General features: G+C 43.7%; 1 protein-coding gene across 2 annotated transcripts in view; it reads left to right on the top strand.

Annotated features, from left to right (window-relative positions):
* Positions 1-21,162, top strand: part of EPB41L3 (erythrocyte membrane protein band 4.1 like 3) — a 145,899-nt gene that overhangs the window by 104,917 nt on the left and 19,820 nt on the right. For both annotated transcript variants that reach the window (XM_055559452.1, XM_055559453.1), the window contains 4 exons: positions 4,805-4,902; positions 5,903-6,078; positions 10,244-10,464; positions 19,757-19,810. In XM_055559452.1, the coding sequence (XP_055415427.1) occupies positions 4,805-4,902; positions 5,903-6,078; positions 10,244-10,464; positions 19,757-19,810 (549 nt within the window). The remainder of the gene's footprint in view (positions 1-4,804; positions 4,903-5,902; positions 6,079-10,243; positions 10,465-19,756; positions 19,811-21,162) is intronic.

The following is a 21,162-nucleotide window of genomic DNA, read 5'->3' as shown; positions in this document are numbered from 1 at the left end:
AGCCTGATACATTTCTCCTCTTTTGTTTTTCAATCAGAGAGACTAATGAAAGAATCAGAATTGTTAACTAATCTTTGCTCCTTAGGCAGAAACATCCATGATTAACTTACAGCCTCCTTAGTGGTTCCGTATCTATTTCTTGCCAACATTGTACTTGTTCAGTCACTAAGTCATGTCTGACTCTTTGTGATCCCATGGACTGCAGCATACCAGGCTCCTCTGTCCTCCACTGTCTCTTGAAGTTTGCTCAAATTCATGTCCATTGATGCCATCATGTCGGTGATGCCATCTAACAATCTTACCCTCTGCCACACCCTTTTGCCTTCAGTCTTTCCAGCATCAGGGTCTTTTCCACATAATATATAGTAAATATCTGCTATTATCTCATAACAGATAATATATATGTCCAATTTCTAATTAAAGTAGTTAATGTAATGGAAGTAGTCCAAGCCCTGATTTCAGCTCATCTAGTCTCTACATTTTCTGGTAGAGTATAGAATTACCTCCTGTCTTCGAAATCAACTTCTCCACGGGTGGAAAATGCAATTTCAAGCGTCACTGTATGGAGTATAATGGTTACAGTAGTTCATAATACTATATTGTATATTTGAAATTGCTGGTAGAATAGATCTTAGAAGTTCTTATCATAAGAAAACAAGATTGTAACTCTGTGCAGTTGTGGATAATTAATTTGCCTTATATGGTAGTCATTTCACAAAATGTACAAACATCAAAACATTATGTTGTACATCCGAATATAATGTTATGTATCAGTTTTGTTCTCAAAAGTTTAAAGAATCAGACTATAAAGCAGGCAATCATGTTTAATGTAAACATAGAGTCAAACTTGTATTTGAAGACTGAAATAATCTACAAGCTTTTCATACAAATACATGAAATTTAAGTCATTTTTTATATTTCCTTAAGACTGCATGTTATGACCAAGATATATTTGATTTATGGAGCATTTATTAAGTGAGCATCTATTTATTGCCAAGAACTGTGTTGGGCCAGCTTCTTAGATGGTGCTAGTGGCAAAGAACATGCCTGCCAATGCAGGAGACATAAGAGACTCTGGTTTGATCCCTGGGTCAGGAAGATCCCCTGGAAGAGAGCATGGCAACCCACTCTAATATTCTTGCCTGGAGCATCCCGTGGACAGAGGAGCCTGGTGGGCTACGTTCCAAAGGGTTGCAAAGAGTCAGACACTGCTGAAGCGTGAATATTCACAACCCTGAATATTCATTGGAAGGACTGATGCTGAAGCTGAAGCTCCAATACTTTGGCCACCTGATGCCAAGAGCCGACTCGTGGGAAAAGACCCTGATGCTGGGAAAGATTGAGGGCAGGAGAAGAAGGGGACGACAGAGATGATTGTATGGCATCACCAACTCAATGGACTTGAGATTGAGCAAATTCTGGGAGATGGTGGGGGACAAGGAAACCTGGTGTGCTGCAGTCCACGGGGTCGCAAAGCGTGGGACACAACTGAGTGACTGAACAACAAATGTGTTGGGCATTGAGAATAGAAAGATAAATGTGACCTTGTTCCTGTCCTGTAGGGACTTTCTGTTTCGCAGAGAAACAGACTGAGACAGTTGGAATCACAGAGTCATGATCCAAGTGTGATAATATTCCATAGACGAGGAGTGCGTATAGTGAGGGGCCAGAAGGGGAAGTCTGAGCAGTGCATCTGGAGACCACCATGAGCCCTGGGAGCTTTAAACTGGGATGTGACATACTCGGTGGATATTTTGGGATGAGATTCAGCAACTTAGTAATGTGATGTGATGGGACCTAAACTAGGGCAGAGGCTGTGGGAATAGACTGGAAAGAGCACATTTGAGAGAGGTTTCAGAGGCAGAGGCCTCTGAAGACCTCCTGCAGACAGGATGCAGGAAGGATAGAAGGAAGAAAGAAGAGACTCCAGGAAAATCAGAGGGCTTTGGGTTTGCATGAGAGGTTGATGGCGATGATATTATTAGATAAGAAAGAAAAGGGGGGAGAATTTCAGAAAAAAAAAGATTGACATTGCTTTGCAACAGAGTTTTGGGTGATGGTGATCCTTGCGTAGTAAGAAAGAGAAGATTTGAAGAGTGTCATCAACTGTATAATACATTTTATTCAAGGCTTTAGGCCTGGAAGAAATTACCAAAGAACAAGTAATTCTTGTTCAATGAGAACAAGCGGGGGAAAGACCCTAAAACAAAAATTATGGGTAGTACCACTTTTTCTTGGTCTTTTTGACTAAGATGAAGTGTAGTATAGGGGCTTCCCGGAAGGCTCAGTGGTAAAGAATCTGCCTGCTAATGCAGGAGATACAAGAGACACAGGTTCAATGCCTGGGTGAGGAAGATCCCCTGGACAACGGCATGGCAATCCACTCCAGTATTCTTGCCTGGAGAATCCCATGGACAGAGGAGCCTGGTGGGCTACAATCCATAGGGTTGCAAAGAATCAGACATAGCTGAACAACGGAGTGTCTGCGCACGTGCGCGTGCACACACAGACACACACACACACACACACACACACACATCACTTTTTAAGTGAGGGGTTGGCAGAAGAGGACCAGAGGCAGATGAAGAAAAGCATCCAGAGAAGAAAAGACTAGCCAGAAACAGTCATGGCTAATAAATGATGATGATGAGATGCAGTGACTCTGCTTCACCAGCACCAAATGGGGCAGAGGAGCCTCTCAGATGGGAACAGAGAGGAGTGGGTTGAACTTGACAGGCAGGTCCTGTCGTGACAGTAAGAGCTCAGAAAGGAGTGAAGACCTGGCGGGTGGCAGCCAAGTGAGAAGCGGGCTACAGAGGCTTCTCCTCCTGCCCCTCAGCCCTGACCCCGGCTCTGCAGAAACAAGCTCAGAGAACGTCCTCCCTGCCCTCAGTTTTTACAACCATGTTTATAGGCTGAGCAGAAAGGGTGAGAAGGAATTGCTGGTGACACAAAGGCTCCAAAGAAGTTGAACGAAATGAATCCAAAGCCCAGAGAAAGATAAGCATTCAGAAAGTGCCGGCCCTCTCTTATCCTTGTGCTGAGGAGACTCTTCCTGTAAAACCCCTGCCCTCAGCATCACAGTGTGTGGTCCTTCAGCAGAGCGTGTGGTCCGTGTGAGATGCAGGATGAACACGTGAAAGATGGTTTAGTCGGGGTCCCTGGTCCTCTGGTCTGTCGGTTGACTGGGTCCACTAGGTGGGGTGAGTTCCCATGACCACCCCATGACCATCAGAGGGAGGGAGAATCTGGGGAAAGCAACTGCCTTTACAGTCACCCGTGATGTTCTCCCCATCTCCCCCGCCCAGTCCCTCTCAATGAACAAGGAAGAGAGGCCCAGCATAATGAAAGCTCACATGCTTTGCACAGGACCCCTCCCTTGGTTCTTTGCCCCGTAATTTCCTTTTGCTGCTGATTATACTGGTAGTCTGGTGGGTTTGAGCTCTTTGGGGAAGGCTTTACTGTTTAAGATGATTGCCCTCTGGTGGCCTGATGGATCCTGTCTTCAGAAAATTTTTTAAAAATTATTGAGTATCTGCCATAATGATATGAAAATCTGTTACTCAGGAAATTAGCTATTTCATGTTGGAGTGAGTGTCATCTCAAGTCTACATGCTGAAAAATATGAAAATACGTTCTCCAAATCTTGTGCAGTCGGGTCTTCTCATCCCAAGGTTCTGCATCTGTGAATGCAACCAATCATGGATCAGAAATATTCAGGGGAAAAAATTCCAGAAAATTCTGAAAAGCTAAAAATTTGAATTTGTTGCAACTATTTCCATAGCATTTTACATTGTACTTAAATTCTTCCCCTAGCGTTTACATTGTGTTAGGCATTATAAGTAATCTAGAGATGATTTAAAATCTGTGGGAGGGTTGTGTATGTTATATGCATATACTAGGCTATCTATGTAAGAGATTTGAGCATCGATGGGTTTTGTTATCCAGGGTGGCCTGGGACCCATCCCCTTGGATCTTGAAGGACGAATGTAGATAGTGATGAGAGATGTTAGCATCTAACATGGTAATCCATGTTGTTGTTCAGTCACTCAGTTGTGTCTCTTTGAAACCCCATGGACTGCAGCACACTAGGCTTCCCTGTCCTTCACTATCTCCCAGAGCTTGCTCAAACTCATGTCCATTGAGTCAGTGATGCCATCCAACCATCTCATCCTCTGTCACCCCCTGCTCCTCCTGCCTTCAATCTTTCCCAGCATCAGGATCCTTTCCAATGAGTCATCTCCTCGCATCAGGTAGCCAGAGTATTGGAGCTTCAGCTTCAGCATCAGTCCTTCCAATGAACAAATAAAATCAGCAATATCTGATACCAAGTCATCGGATACATAGAATGTATGCATATTTCTAGACCAGATGCAAGGAGAGAATGTCATCCTGAGGCTGCTGTAGACTCTAAATGTTTTATTCATTTCTGTGTTCCAGCTGATGTCATGATGTCAGAGAGAAACCATGAACATTAGGCTTAAAAGATCAGGACAAATTGGTCTCTGGAAGGAATACAGACTCTCTCCTTTTCTGCATTTAGTTTTCATAAGATTAATCCTTGTACATGCAACACTTACTACATGCATAATGTGGTTGTCTGTACCTGCAGTGTTTTGAGATTGATATAAGAAGATGTTTTTTTTAATGAATGAATGTATGTAGCATGAAATCTGTATATAGCAATTGATTTAGGGAGTAGAGAAAAATTTATGGGTGGTATTTTTATTTTGTATATTATTTGCTTTCATGTTATTTATGACTCCAAACTTCACTCTGCTCTCCAACTTTTTTTTTAATTTAGTTTGAACAATTTGAAAGCACCATCGGGTTTAAGCTGCCAAACCATCGAGCTGCCAAGCGTTTATGGAAAGTATGTGTAGAACACCATACATTTTTCAGGTGGGTGGAAATCACTTTGGTTTTGTCCTAAGGAAGTAGGGTGATTGGAATCACCTTACTGAAAAAGGTGGTTAGAAAGAAGAATATGGCAGCAAAATTCTTTCTATCCTACAAGTTTGTTGCCGTCAGATGCCTTGATAAATCCTAAAGATCTTCTGACTAAATTTGAAGGGTTTTCCTTCAACTGTCTTATAGTTACCTGTCTTATCACTCCCTTTATTATCTTTAGTGGCTTTCCCTATTTTTATAGGGTGTCTATTTCAGATGGCCAGTCCATTCCTTGCTATTTAAATAACTTTTCAATACCCTCAACTCCTCTGTTCACACACAGTAAAGCTGTCAGATTTGTATCTACAAATTAACAAATTATCACCGTTCACCAATATCACCTACTTAGTTGTTCACTGGATTTGTAGAACCACAGACCCTCCAGTTCCATGGGATGGTCAAGTTCACCTAATCCCAACTCTACCCCCATAGCATGTCTACAGCATCCCTTGTTGATACACACTGTGTGAATTGACTTTTTTTCTTACAAAATCAGATTCATTGAATTGCAGGTTGGCTAGTAAACCTGTGGTGCACAGAGCACTTTTTACCTTTCAGAACAGAGTAAGAAAGCATTCTTAGGGCTTCTCTGGTGGCTCAGTGTTAAAGAATTCTCCTGCCAATGCAGGAGACACAATTTCGATCCCTGGTGCAGGAAGACCCCACTTACCACAGAGCAAATGCACCGAGCCCATGCAGCACAACCACTGAACCTGTGCTCTAGAAGCTGGTAACCACAACTACTGAAGCCCGGGGGCCCTAGAGCCCGTAAGAAGCCACCACAACGAGAAGCCCATGCACTGCAGCTAGAGAGCAGCCCCCGCTCCCCGCAACTAGACAAGAGCCCACACAGCAAGGATAACCCAGCACAGCCAAAATAAATAAAAATAAGTTAGCATTCCTAATACTTAGCTTAATCATCTTTCTGATGTTTTTCCTTTAATCTTTGTAGACTGTTGTTACCAGAAGCGCCTCCAAAGAAGTTCCTCACCTTGGGTTCCAAGTTCCGGTACAGTGGCAGGACACAGGCCCAGACCAGAAGAGCCAGCGCGCTGATAGACCGTCCAGCCCCGTACTTTGAGCGCTCGTCCAGCAAACGTTATACCATGTCCCGCAGCTTGGATGGAGGTAGGTGCCACTCGTGAGGACTGCTAGTGGCCACCAAGTAGTGTGAGACCATCGTGAGCCTTTGATGGACATCGTTGCTCTGGGGTAGTATGGAATGAAAAGCACTTGTTGGTCTTTGACCTAATGGAAAATGTTAACTAACCCCTAACCTCAAAAAAAACTTTAGGGACTTCCACTGGCAATCCAGTGGTTAAGATTTCATGCTCTCACACAGCAGGCATGGATTCTATCCCTAGTCAGGGAACTAAGTTCCCACATGCCACATGGCATGGGCAAAAAAAAAAGGTGCCTTTGTGAATCTGATGTCTGCTGTGCTGTGCTTAGTCACTCAGTCGTGTCTGACTCTGCGACCCCAGGGACTGTAGTCCACCAGACTCCACTGTCCATGGGGATTCTCCAGGCCAGAATACTGGAGTGGGTTGCCATTCCCATCTCCAGGGGAATCTTCCCAACCCAGCATCAAACCCAGGTCTCCCACATTGCAGGCGGATTCTTTACCACCTGAGCCACCAGGAAAGCCATGGTAGATTTATGTAAAATCACACAAAAGAATGGTACTTGGAGAATGAGGCAGCTTTCATAAGTTGGCACCCTGAATTTGGAGAAGGATGCTCTTATTCTTCAGTATAGGAATCACATACTTATACATCATTTGCTTCTCTCACCAGCAGATCTTAAATGATTATCAGGTTTATTTTAGATCATTTGGTTCAGAAAGAAAACTGCATTAAATGTATCTCTTGTCCCTTTGGAAATGTCAGCAGTGAAAGGTGACTTTTATCTGTCAGTGAATAATAGCTTATAGGAAGGATGGCATTCAAATAACAGTGAAGGGCTCCAAGTGACCTCCTCCTGGTTTGTATTAATCACTCCAGCAGATGGGCTGGGAGGGTGGCTGTAAACGTTCACACACCTAAATCAGGTGTGTGAATATGATGGGGAGAGAATCACTCAATCACTTAAGTAACATTTTTAAGGCATAAAAGGGGGTCTTTAGCAAGTTTCTGCGTCATGGGGCAGTTTTCTGTGGCCATGTAGAGTTATACACTGGTGTGCTTTTCTGCTCTAAGACATGGCAGCTAAAGTCAGAATATCTGTATCCTCAGAAGTGAGATCCACAGAGCAGAGGCCGAATATAATCACTGTGCCACGTACAGCGTTTTGTGTCAGGGAGTTGAGTATCCAGTTTTTGGTTGTCCTCGAAGGTCCTGGAACCATCCCCTCCAGACTCCATGGGATGACTGTGAGGCTTGACTTAGCCCCCAGGCCTCTGTCTCCTAACCCAGAGCTCCTGGACATGAGATGTGTTATAGGGACCTTGTCCTGGACACATACAAAGTGATGTTTCTAGCATGAGTATATGATTTTAATAATAAGCAAAAACATAAATAGAATCAAAAGTTATTATTACAGATGCCTGGGATCATCTCCCCCTTAACCTTCTCTGCCTTCAGCTCACTGTAGAGTCTCAGTCCTTCCTTCCCTTTCACCAAGCCCTGATGTAACTGTTGGGGTGACATACTCCCCGAATTTCTTGACTTAAAAGGCTATATTGCATTGATGTTGTTAGAGATCCTGAATCTGACTGCAGGAGGAGATGAATGAGGTGAGATAAAGAATCCTATAATGCTTTATCTGAATATATCTGTCCTTGGAATTCTCCAGGCCAGAATACTTGAGTGGGTAGCCTTTCCCTTCTCCAGCGGATCTTTCCAACCCAGGAATCGAACCGGGGTCTCCTGCATTGCAGGTGGATTCTTTACCAACTGAGCTATCAGGAAGCCCAACAACATGAAGTCACAATTTATAACTCTTGATTCTTGGCTCCACCCGCTGAAGGAGTTAAGAAGCCGTGATATCCAACAGTACTGAGCACACTGAGTGCCTACATCGTACTTTCCCGGTGTCTCCCCTGCCCCCGCCACCGTGTTCTGTGCTCATGCTTGTGTGGACATAGAGAAAGTTAGGAAAATATGTACCAAAGAGTTTGCAGTGACAGTGGAATAAGGAGGGTGCGGCAGTGAGCAGACTGAAGAAAAGAAGAGAAAGCCTCTGTAAATTGACTTGCTGCCATGACCAAGAGCTCCTTTTGCAGTTTGCAGATTCTAATGACATGAATGAAAACAATGCACATAAAATGAAAAACGAATTGTCCCAGTGGAGTACTTCATAAAAAGTTTACAGAAATTTTTAAAAAGTTTATAGAGGGAGTCAAACCTGTGTTATTAGTGCTCTGTTCTTCTTGTAAGTTCTGTTAGTGAAGTGGGAAGAACGCCTACCTGCTGTAGATAAATCCAGACCCGTTCCCTGTACGGCAGTGGGTGAGTGGCTGACCACCTCCAGGTCCCAGGTTTAGGCGGCATCATGGCCACCTCTGGCAGGGTTGTCGCAAAGAGTGAATAAGATGCTGGTGAAAGCGGTCTTATTCCAGATGTCACCCTGAGACCTCAGCAGGCATACTGAGAGTCATTCTTTAGGCTCTTGTGAGCGGGCCTAGGAAGGTCAGTTACCTTTCCCTACCTTCTACAAGAGTGTTCCATTTTTAGAATCTCTGAGAACCAAGCTTTCAGGAAACACAGTTTACTAGGACTGTTCGAAGCTGAATTAAGTTCTTTGAAAGTTCACATCCGCAGTGGCACCTTCTCTCCGTTTCGTCTCATCTGCTCTTCTTTAAAGCATCTGTGTAAACTGGTGTGTGTTCTTTAAGTCAGTGTTGGAGGAGCTCATGTAGAATCACAGCTTTTTGCCCTGAATGTCCTTCATGTGGTTCTGTGATGTGAACCCAAGGGGACACATTTGCTGTGAATGCTGTTTTCCTTGTGACCCTCTGTGTGATGGTGATTGCTGAGAAGACAGAAGCCAACTGTGAAACCAATGTACTAACTCCGTGCTGTATCTCTCTCTCCCCCGCCCAAGAGTGACGCTAGTGTGTTTTGTCCCACTCTCTGGGGTCCTGCGGTTTCTCGTATGTTTTCTGTGCTGCTGCGTGGGGGACCATGGCTGCATGTTGGAATAGCTACTGCTTTTTGCAAGGTTGCATCTTCTATGAGAAAAGCCTAACAAGCCTTTTTAGGAAACTGTCTCATACAAGCTTTTTAGTCACTAGATGGAGATGTAAAATATCTTAGTGAAGGTACTTTAGTGAAATGGTTTACTGTTCAAAGGAGTTCAGAGTTTTTTTTCTTAACGTTTATGTCTTAAACTCCCAAAAATATGAAAGCAGATTAAATTTTGCCTGTGATTTGAAAAGTAACCTTTCTAAATTTTAGTAAATTTTATGATACCTGAACCCTAAAAGAATGAGTAACAAATTTCAAAAAATTTAATTAAATCAGGTATCTCTTTCACTAAGACATTTTAGCTGGGAGGAAGGGCTGGGTCTTACATCTCTTACGTTGCATGCTTTGCAGTTGCATGAATTACATTAGCAATGTTTGTCTTCCTTTCCCCAAATACCAGAGATGAATGAATGTATGCACATCGTGGCAGTCTTTTTAAAACGCAGTAAAAATTAAAACATTTCTGCACTTCAGTTGAGCAGAGTTGCCATCCGAATTGTATCATCCCTGCTGAGATGGCTACTTTTCAGTATAACTTAGGTAGCTTTTATATTGTAGGGGAGAGAGACTTTTCAACCACTAATAACAATAGTAGTAGTAGCAATAGCAATAACACTACAAAAAAATTCGGTGCTCCTCAATGACTGGCACTTCCAAAGATGTGTTTAAGTCAAGTGTAGGAGGGCAGTTTGTCTGCTGTTAGTTGTGGAACTTGCCTCCGAGTGCTGCTGCCCAGCTGGTTAACTCTGTGGGTAAGAGGCTCAGCAGTCACTCAGCGCTCCCCTCTTTCCACTCACACCCACCCTCACACACATCCTTACCAGAGAGCCTGCGAGTGGATGAACACTGTGTTGGTGGCTTCAAGAGATGAGCATTGAAATCACGCTTAGACGCAGCTATAGGCGACAGAAATATGAAACTGCGTTGTTGCTTAGATGAGAGTACCTGCAAGGCTGATGTGTCTTTTGAAGAGAAACCTGATGCTTTACGGGATTTTTTGTTTTTTGTTTGCTTTTTTCCCCCTGTAATAGGACAATGGGTGGCGTCCATCCTTCTTCTGACTTAACTATCTCAGACTTTATTTCTCCAATTGTATCTGCTTTTAGCATCAGTGAATGAAAACCATGAAATATACATGAAGGATTCTGTGTCCGCTGCAGAGGTTGGTACTGGCCAGTACATCACCACAAAGGGCATGTCTCAGACCAACTTGATCACCACTGTGACTCCGGAGAAAAAGGCCGAGGAGGAGCGGGACGAGGAGGAGGACAGACGGAAAAAGGCCGAGGAAGTCACGCCGGTCGCTGCCGTCCGGCACGAGGGAAAGGTACATCTCCCCTCTGCCTCCCAGGGCGCCTGCAGGTTCTAAAGAACTCCTGAATGGTGCTGAGAATGTGAAGCAGGAATGTGTGCATAAGACTTAGGCTGACTCATAGCTCAGCGTTAGTCACATTCATACTATCAGTCTTTATTATTTCTTCTGTCCACAGTTTTCCTCTGAAAGATCCCTTTTTTAACTTTTTGAAACTTCTTATTGAACGACTTAGGTGCTACGTAAGACTTTCAACAGCTGTCCTGTCTATAGATCTTAAAAATGCTTTTGGTGACATATTAACCCATTTATTTGTGTTTTGGCTTAAAATTCAGAATTGCCGCTAAAGCTGTTTTCTTTGTTTCTGGCCCCATTCTCCTACCCAAGGGCTGTGTATTTATCTAGATGTACAGTATTGACTTTGCCATACTCTTGACTGCAAGTAACTGAGTGACCACAGCTTGCATATTCATACGCTGTTTTCTCTCTTAGTCTTTTGATTTTAACCTCATCATTAAAGTAGCCAGTGGATATATTTTGGAAAAGGGTTAAGGCAGACTTCGCAGGGGAGATGGAGGGTGAACTTGGCAGTCATTTCTCCAGGGTGCTTGATTCGCTGAATTCGGTCACTTCATTTCATCTGAAATTCAATTTATTTACAAAAAATAACATTATGATTATTTCTGGAGTTCCAACACTACAAAGCAACTTTTTGAGAAAATGAAAGTCAAAAAACATCTAGATAGCATCCTTCTGGTTCCGGGTTATGTATCTTGCAGAGCAGCTCCCATAAAAGTCAAAAAATACAGTAGGAGGTTTATATGTATTAATCATGGAAACCCAGGAATGTACAGGGAGAAAGGAAACCACAGAATAAAAATACTGTGTAACTTAGAGATGATGCTAAAATTGGGGTAAGCTTGATTCAAAAGTGCTCTTTTGCAGGTGGGCTCTTTAGATGTAAAGGCTGGGGTGGGAATTTCCTCTGGGGCTCTGTAGATAATACTTTTGGTAAGAACGTAACAGTGTCTTCTGAACAGGCAGATTGGCTAACGTATCATCATTCTGTTTATGATAGAACATCGCAGTAACCCAGTGCACAGCCCTTTTCTTAGGGTGAGTGAATGAGTGAGTGAAGTCACTCAGTCGTGTCCGACTCTTTGCGACCCCATAGACTGTAGCCTACCAGGCTCCTTCGTCCATGGGATTTTCCAGGCAAGAGTTTCTTAGGGTAAGATTAACTAATTTGCCAAACTCAAAAATAAAGACAGGACATAACAACAAGGATATCTGGCTCACTTTAGCTACAAAAATGTGCATTGTTCTGAATTTCGTTTTCACACACCTCCTTTTCAGTTAAGGCGGGTTTTAACTAGGTCTTAATCAGAAGATGATAATATACTTGAAAACCAGTGCGTCCCATGATTTCTGGAAGTTGCCCAGGCTAACACTTCACTTTCAGGGATGTGTAAATAATATGAAAGTATTAGTCGCAGTCATGTCTGACTCTCTGTGACTCCATGGACTGTAGCCCACCATGTTCCTCTGTCCATGGGATTTTCCAGGCAAGAATACTGGAGTGGGTTGCCATGCCCTCCTCCAGGGGATCTTCCCAATCTAGGGATCGAACCCAGGTCCCCTGCATTAACAGGCAAATTCTTTATCTTCTGAGCCACCAGGGAAGCCGAATAAGATGAAGTGTGCTATAAAAGTAAATGACTTGTCCTTTGCTCCTGAAATGATCCACTCCTACTTTATTAATTTTAAAAAATCAGGGATTTGTTTACGAGAGATGGAGCCCTAAGCCGGTGTCACTTGGTGCCGTTTGTGCCACTGGAGAATGGAAAGACAAAGGAGATTGTGGCTGTGAGAGTCAGAGCGCCGTGACCCAGATGCCTTCTAAGAGGCTGGGGCCCAAAGCTCCTGCTGCAGTAACTGCATGCTGTCTCCCTCCCCCCACCCCTACCCCCACCACCACAAAGCTGTTTTTAAAAACCACTCTTTAAAAAAAAAAAATTAAAAATCCACTCTAATCAGCCGCGTAAAAGTTTAAGCCGTAATTTCATTTTTCTCCATCTTCAAAAAGGAACACAGCACTCTTTTTATTTTTTTAACCAAAATGAAGGTGTGCTACTGAAAACAGTACTTAAACGACTGGTCCCTGATTCCTTTGAGAGCGTGTTTCCCCACTGGTGATCACCGCAGGTGACGGGGCAGCCTTCTGAGGGCGGACAGCGGCTCTTAACTTTTGCATTATCCTCAGTTCAATGAGATTTGTGCAGGGTCTTGTGTAAGTACAATGTTTAACATCAAATGTGAGTATTAGGAAAAGACATATTTGTCTGATATCAAAAAAGAGACACTTCTGCATTATAGTAGGTCCATGCTATCATTTTATTTGTGCATTTTCTTACCCTCTGCCTCTGTACTTCCCAAGTCAGGGTTGGATAACCGCCACAAAGCAAGCTGGGTAATGTCCATGCTATCAGGACACTAGGCAAAAACACACATGTGTGTACACATATGCACACACACACACTTGCACACACACACACACACACACACACAGTGGACGTGCGGTCATCTTCAGGCTCCAGGTGACCTTGTCTGGAACTCCTTGGTGGCAGCAGCCTCTACACTGGACCCAGGTCCTGTTTGGCCTTTGCCTGCTTCCTCTCCCCTCACCCGCTGCCCACCCCACCGCCTCGCTCAGCAGTCCCCCTCCACCTGCAGAGAAAGCTGGCTGTGGTCACAGAGACCGTGGGGCCAGGGAGGGTGTGAAGAGCCTCACATGCCCACAGAACCCTGCACAGCCCTCCCTGGGAGCAAACTCATGTGATGCTGGCCTAGATCTTCCTTTTAAGGACTCAAACCAGGCAGATGAAGCACACCACTCCTCTGCTAAGAAAATGCAGAAGACTGGGAAATTGTGTCTTTCTATTACTTATGGATCACACATAATACAGAGTAAACACTGATAAACCACATCACAAGAAAACACAGTCTTTTCAGCTAGTTAGCTTATTGAAAGCACTTCTTCAAGCTCCTCCGGGTACACCATGGGTAAATGGAGCCGGAAGAGGTGTTTTCAGAAGAGCCTCGGTTCCTCATGGAGACTTCGTGTTCCTACTGTGTTCACTATGGATTTCCCTGATGGGAACTGCTTACAGATAGGAATGGGGCCAGAAACTTCTTGATTTGGACACCCACCTTGTTTTGGCTATCATCGACTAACCAAGGAAAGGTGATGCTGGAGATTTTGCTTTAAATGACCGCAAATTGGATTCACTGTGATTTTAATCCAGTTGAACCCTCATGACAGATCTGGTAGCCGGACATCAGGAGAAGTTATTGAAAGTCTTGGTTTTAAGTTATCAGAGTTATATTTTCTCTCAGCATCCTAACCATTCATGGAGTTGTTGGTCTAAACACAAGTTTTGAATCGTATGAAACATGTAGATATTGAGATTTCCCACAGATATCTTCCCCTCCAACCTTTTTTTAAAGCCTACCCTATGTTTGGCTTGAGGGTCTAATGGGGAAAACGATGGCTCTTCGTGGGAGCGTTGGCATGCACCTCGAATGCTTTAAGATTCATGAATGACCCCAGTGCTGAAATTCTTGTTTTGACGATTTTATATCGGTACCCATAAGAAAATTAACTAATTGCAGTTTTCTTTTTGTCCTTTTGCACCTCTGTTTGCTGCTCTCTGTCTCTCTCGCTGTCCCTCACATCAGTCACCTGGGCTTGGCACCGACTCATGCCCCCCGCTCCCCCCATCAGCCCACCCTCCCCCTGCATCCCCCACAGGGCTCCGCAGGAGGTGTAAGGAGAACGGGCAGCCCCCGCCGGGGGTCGAGCTGGCCCGAGACTCCAGGCGCCAGCACGGGGAGCCCGCCTCGGACCCTGACAGCCGAGGGAAGCCGTGCCCGGGGGACCACGATGTGGCTCTCGGCTACAAACCGCAGCCAGGCAGAGGGGCCACCCTGTTTTCCTTCTCCCTGCAGCTCCCTGGGTCCTTCCCCTCTCTCCTGGATGACGATGGCTACCTGTCCTTCCCCAACCTGTCCGAGAGCGCCCTCCTGCCCCAGAGCCTGCAGCATTATCTCCCCATCCGCTCACCCTCCCTCGTGCCCTGCTTCCTCTTCATCTTCTTCTTCCTGCTCTCCGCCTCCTTCTCAGTGCCCTATGCCCTCACTCTCTCCTTCCCTCTGGCTCTGTGCCTCTGCTACCTGGAGCCCAAGGCGGCCTCCTTGAGTGCCTCACTAGACAATGACCCGAGTGACAGTTCAGAGGAAGAGGTGTGTACCTCGGCATAGAACACACGTCCCTGTCGTGTTCGGGGCTTCGGTCCGAAACACTTGGTAGACGGCTGCTGCGATAGTGGTCCTCCTTTCAGAGCCTCATTTACTGTCTGTGCCACTCCGTGCAGAGGTTTTGTGTGCCGGGGATGCGCCCCCCCCAGCCCCGGGGTTAGGCACAACACCATGTGGACACAGCAAGCTGAGCCCGGCCAGACCCGAACTTCCACCCACCACCTCCTGCGAGTGGGAAAGGACTCAGCCACGAGGCAATCATACATAAATAACCCGTTCACTCTGTAGGAACTCAGCGTCAAATAAAGGCTCTGTTTAGTTACTGTTCAATAAAGGAAAGGACACAGAAGACAGATAAAGTAACTTTTCAGCTAGACGAGGCGAGGTACCAAAACGTGTCCTGATGCAGTGATGCTCTGTGCTGATACGCGCCCGGTAAAGGATGCTCCAGGTGCGGGGAAAGGGCACCGCCCTTGAGGGTGCATCACCACCAGGGTGGCTTTCCAAGGTTGTAAGTGCCTCCCTCTCCTCCCTGGAGGTTCTGAAATGCCCCCACCGCTCTTTGACAGTCATTGCCAGACTGTCCTTGTGACTCCTGGAGGAAAGTCCAATCCTGTGGTTGTGTTGAGTCAGAAAGACAGGCTGGAGCCTTTTAAAACACCCAGTGACATCAGTTATTGGCAGGGTCAGAAACGGGAGCAGAAAGAGCTGAAGTTGAAAACAGTGGTTTTCAAACACAGTCAGGGAGAGACTCATTTTAGGTTTCTATACACCATAAAAATGGGCTGAAATTCCTTGAGCACAAGCAATGCCAGATCAGGTATTGGGAGGCAACCATGCTGTCAGGCCAGTGTGAGCCCCAGATCCACCCCCATGGAGACAGTCTGGTAGGTGAGCCTCTGGGGCTGGCAGCCAGGAAAGGACTTGAGCCTTCCACCTCCGTACCTGAAAGCGGGCTGACCCGCATCCCTCATCCGAGCCACTGGGGGAGGTGACATGGTAGCTGGTAGTTTTTCCTTTTAATTGCTCCCCTTCCCACCGCTGCACTGGCATGTGAAAAGCCCAGCGGTTTCCCTTTGTACAGCCTTCAATAGACGCCAGGGAAAAGTACAGAAGCTGCCAACAGGCCTCTGGCTGACACCCCTCCTCCCCCACCCCCACCTACACCTGCCCCCAGCTCCTCCAGCAATTCTCTTCCCACAAAACAAGGGTTTTGTGGCAGGAGACAAACTCGATACACCTAGCAGTTAAAAAAATCACAAAGTCAAGGCAGCACTTTAAAAAGGAAAGAAAGTCTATTCAGGTCTGTGCTCAGCTAGAAATGATAATTCCAGCACACCTGTGAGTGTATAGCATTGCGAGGTGCGTAAGCATCTATATTTAGTTGTATTATGACCATTTCTTTGTGGCAGCAGGGAAAAAATGATAATGATCTGAGAGATGTTCTAAAGAAAAGTTTAGCCTTTCAATTTGATATTGCCTAAGAACCCTTTGCAAGGTTCTTGGATCTTATATGACTTAGATCCAAATCTTAACTGTTATAGAACTATTTTCACACATGGAAAATATTTTAAGAGAAAAACCACTGTAAATCCTAGGCTTGAATATCTGTTTCTCACAGTAGAAGCATTATCAAACAATGTAGGTCTAAACGTACAGCCTTTAAGAACACAACATCATCTACAAAAGCTGTTTGTACTATTAACTGGTTTCCAACCTGGATATCATCTATTCCTTTAGCAATGGAGTTAGTCATCCAGCTCACAGAAGGCAAAAAGATTGCCATTTTATGTTCTTCTGTATTGTTAAATAACTGAACTTTTATGTAGCCAACCACACAGATCTTGTGCCTAATCCAGGGTATACATCTTGTTGTAATCAGTGCATGAAAATTAATGTTCCACTTGGGCATGTCTGCGTTACATCAGCAAAACAAATCACAGCACTTACTCCTCGCAAGCTGGTGGCAGCGTGGCTGGCGTGTCATAAACCCTCCTTGTTCCTGCAGACCCCTGAGACCGTGAACCAGCTCTGGCCTCGCAGCCTTCCTGGCCACCCATGACAGCCTCCTGCCACATGACCTTGTATTTGGCCATCTGTTCAGTGTCGCCTCTTAACCCCAAATGTTAAGAGCTATGTGCTCTGGTTCAAGCTGAGCTAGAAAACTCAGATGTAGGTCATTCAGTTTAAAAAAAAAAAATCACCATTTGTTGACACAGCCTGTTTTCTTCCCTGGGCCTCAAGCACTTTGGCAGCAAAACCGGGAGACTTTGTAACATGCAGTTCAGCTCTGTCACTTTCGTTTTGCAAAATCACTAATGACTGGAACGCTTTTTAAATATTTTGACATCCCTGCTTACATTTGTCGCATGTGGCCGTGGCTTCATTAGTCCCAGCCCTTCTCAAGAGTGAAATCCAGTGTAGAGAGCTGTAATCCTTTCAAACTGTAGGGCAGTTGGCCATTTTTTTCTTTTGTCCTTCTAAAATTTGGCTCAAATACAGGGGGGCTGAATACTAAATCATCTACATCTCCCAAAAGATATAAGATGAACTTAGTTCACCATAAATTGTGTGTCAACTTGTGAAGCATTTTTTGATGATGCCAAAAAAAGGAGATGGATTAAATCTGGAGGAAAAGATTGATCACCTGATTTAACACTTTAAACTGTGCAAACACATCATACGATAGTCCATGGTGAGCCACACATTTTGCAATTTTACTTAGTCATGTTCCATTGGTCAGTCATGTCCAGCACTTTGCAACCCCGTGGACTGTAGCCCGCCAGGCTCCTCTGTCCATGGGATTCTCCAGGCAAGAACAGTAGAGTGGGTTGCCATTCTCCAAACAGTTGCTATAAAAGTCATTTTATTCAGCCTTTATGACTTCAGTCTTTAACTGTTTACTGATCAGGTACTATGTTTGTTGAATGACTGACTGACTAGGTTCTAGGTAGGAATGTAAAGGAGCTTAGATGTGGCCTAAGCTACTATTTATTTGTGTATACCTAGGAAAAATAACAGCAATAATGGCGAAACATTGGGTTGGCTGAACTTTTTGGCCAACCCAGTATTATATTCATAGCAATATCTATGATTTTATAGGCGTTTTTAGCTCTGTGTGTGTCAGGTAATGTATAAAGACTTAGTATCAATTACCTGATACAGTTAGGGCTATTAATTTCCCCATTTTCCAAGAAGGAAATGGGAATTAAAATATGAACCATTCCCCTCATGCCTCAGAGTTAAATAGCAAGCATCAGAGCTGGTGTCATTCTGACATGAGACCCCTCCCTCTTATTATTAGCTGTGGCGGTAATTCCAGTACCAAGAAGCTTGGAACGCTGCTGACGTGAATTCTAAAGCCGTAGGGGAAGTAACATAAGGGGGAAGAGAAATACTTTGAAGAACATTCGAGGCCTTTGGCACAGCTAGTTAGTCCTCTGAACCAAGTCGTTCGTACTTGTTCTCGAAAGCCTAAGGTTTCCTTGAGTTGTTCCGTACCTTTCAACAGCAATCTGCCTCTGTCTTCCTAAATCAAACCGGCCTTGCCCTAGGCTGTCAGTTGGTGAAACCATGTTAATGCGCCACCAGGGTCACCTGATAAGATTAATAGCCACCCCCCTGTCAGGTGTTGCCAAGATGGTTGGGTCATGACAGCTCTCAGTGTGGTTTCTTTACCAACCTATTGGAAAGGGTTCCCTGCCCCGCAGGTTGCCAGGATAGAGACTTAGGTGCATAGGGCAAGCATGAGTGACAACTCCTTTTCTTTCAGGAATATAGGAAATGAAAGCTTGGGAGCAGGTCAAAAAGTCAAGCCAGCCAAGGGTTGTGTCAACTTAACCGTGTCCCAGCCCTCCCTCTTGATAACCCATGTTCTTTGCAGTGAAAGATCTAAGAGGCAGATTCACAACCTTAGAACCCCGAGTTTTGATTGTCGTTTACAAATTATTAATCACACAGCTTCATTCAAGGGAATTTTAATAGTTGCTAGTTTGAAAGGGAAAGTCAGTTGATATTATGTAAGATGTTTAGGTCTCCTTTTCAATGGCCATGGCTCTTCTCTCCTCCAGAAAAAAAAAGAAAAAGAAAAGTGTTTGTTCTAAATCATAAACGTCTATAAAACAGATTAAAAATCAGTCCTGAAATTCCTATTGTAATTCTCCCATGAAAACCTAGGCTCTGTAAAATGCTGTGCTTTGTTTTATTTGTTTCCAACTAAATGTCTCTTTCCCTCCCTCTCTCCTTATTTTTCATTACTATTATTATTATTTGCTTCATTTGAATGTTTATTTGGAACAAGATATTCAAATTCCATACTTTTATATACCTCTTTCTATTGGAGGGTGGGACAAAGTAAACAATAGATAGTCTTAAAAATATCTAGTTACCAATGCTGCTGGAGAGTTAAGTTACACTTTTCATACGTAAAACATAGGCCAGAGTCACTGGCATGTGCTTTTTGTAATTAAAGGGTAATGCAGATAGCCTGATGGTCTTAGATGGGTGCAAATTAGCAAAATGATATAAAAAATGAGGGGCTGAAAGTCCAGTGACTATTATAGTAGCTTTTTATTTCAATGTACTTGTTTATTTACCTTTCAATTGTGACCTATTATACTAGAATTTTAAAAAAATATATAGATTGCAATTTTATTTGCATTTAACATTTTTAGCTCTTTCTTGGGGTTTCTGTTAAAAGGGCGGGAGAATGACACAGCAGCAGACATGGCACCCTGGCTAACGCACATCCTGCGGTTCAGGCGGGCCATGTGCCGCTGGCCTTCCTCCGAGTGTCTCTGCGGATGGGACCTGGCTCTGGCCTTCCTCTGGCTTTTGTTTGCACCTGCATTCTTGTGGGAAGGTAGTGCGATTTTACAGGGCACAGAGAAAGGGACCGGGCTCTCGGACCCGGACATACCCGCGTTGACCAGGTGATTTGTTTTCTCTTCCTGCCTTTCTCCTGGAACCTGATCACCTCTGCCATCCACAGACGGACAGTGAGCGCACAGACACGGCAGCTGACGGGGAAACCACTGCCACTGAGGTTGGTACTGTAACCGAGGGGCTTGGCCAGTCGCCTGATGAAAATGCTCTGAAGGCTAGCTCTGTGTTTATTAGCAGCTTGCATTTAGCATTTTGGCATTTAGAGTGGAGAGAAATGCTACCTTAATAATAGGAGTTAAAAATATTCTGCTGCCTAGACCACTGGTTCTCAAACTCTGGCCTGCATCAGAGTCACCTAGAGTTTTCTATTCGCGTTCAGAAGAAGGTCTGGAGTAGGCTTGAGAATTTACATTTCTAACAAATTCCCAGGTGACAGTGACTCTGTCGGTTGTGGGGTCGCATTTTGAAAACTCTTGGCTAAACTGATAATACATTTAAAAAAATGTATTCCCTTAACCCACAAGTGTATGTATGATAGCCATAATAGGAGGGGGAAGATGTGGGGGGAAGGTCACAATTAATTTAAGTAGCTTGTTGACTAAATACAAATACATTTTAAAATCCTAAATGGTCAGAATGCTTATTAAAATTATAATACTTCTCTTAACTCATTTTTTGTAGTCTGGATATAGTCTAGGTTACTCAAAAGAAACGAATTCCCCAGGGAAGAGAAAATTAGCAAATTACTGTTAGTACTTTATGGGAAAAAAGAAAAATTATCACATTGACCAGTCATAGGAGAGAAACTGTGCTATTATTTAACTTTATTAATTTTTAGGGTTCATTAAATATGTATATGGCTTGTTGTTTTTAAAATCTTCTCTATCAGCAACTAATTAAGATATCTGCAAAAAACAATATTTATCTCTAGTAGTGGAAATCAAGATGTTCATTTCCTAAAGTGCTAACAGAATTTATTTTTCACTTTGCTGTAGTGTTTACATTAGGTTGTTTTTTACATTATCCAATCATAATATTTTCTAGTTGGGTATTTAGGAAGAACTAAAAATATTACAAGTAGTATTTACACATCATTTCACTGAAAATATTTTCAGGAAAACATTTCAAAATGGAGTTACTTTTTTTTTTCCTTTGGAAATGGCAGAGTTCAATTCAAAGCTTGGAAATCATCATTTGTTAATTTAAAGATAATACTGGAAAATTATTAGCAGTTTCTTTTAGGCAGTCACATATAAACTGATTACAGTATAATCACTTTCTATGCCAAATATCCCAATTGCATCTTAATTTTGTGAGAATTAGTTACAGGTAGCTACTGATACATTCAACAAATTTCATTGTAATCCTAACGTATGCTATAAATGAAAAATATTTTAATAATACTACTTTAAATTTTCTAGCAGTTTTAAAATTTGTATTACATTTGAAGCATGCAAGTGAAGACATGTAACATAGATAGATTATGCATTTTAAAAATAAAATGAAGAGCCA

Source organism: Bubalus kerabau, chromosome 21 (genome assembly GCF_029407905.1).
Source record: "Bubalus kerabau isolate K-KA32 ecotype Philippines breed swamp buffalo chromosome 21, PCC_UOA_SB_1v2, whole genome shotgun sequence".
Lineage (NCBI taxonomy): Eukaryota > Metazoa > Chordata > Mammalia > Artiodactyla > Bovidae > Bubalus > Bubalus kerabau.
Note: the sequence above shows the minus strand (reverse complement) of the source record. Positions and strands in the feature narration are given on the sequence as shown.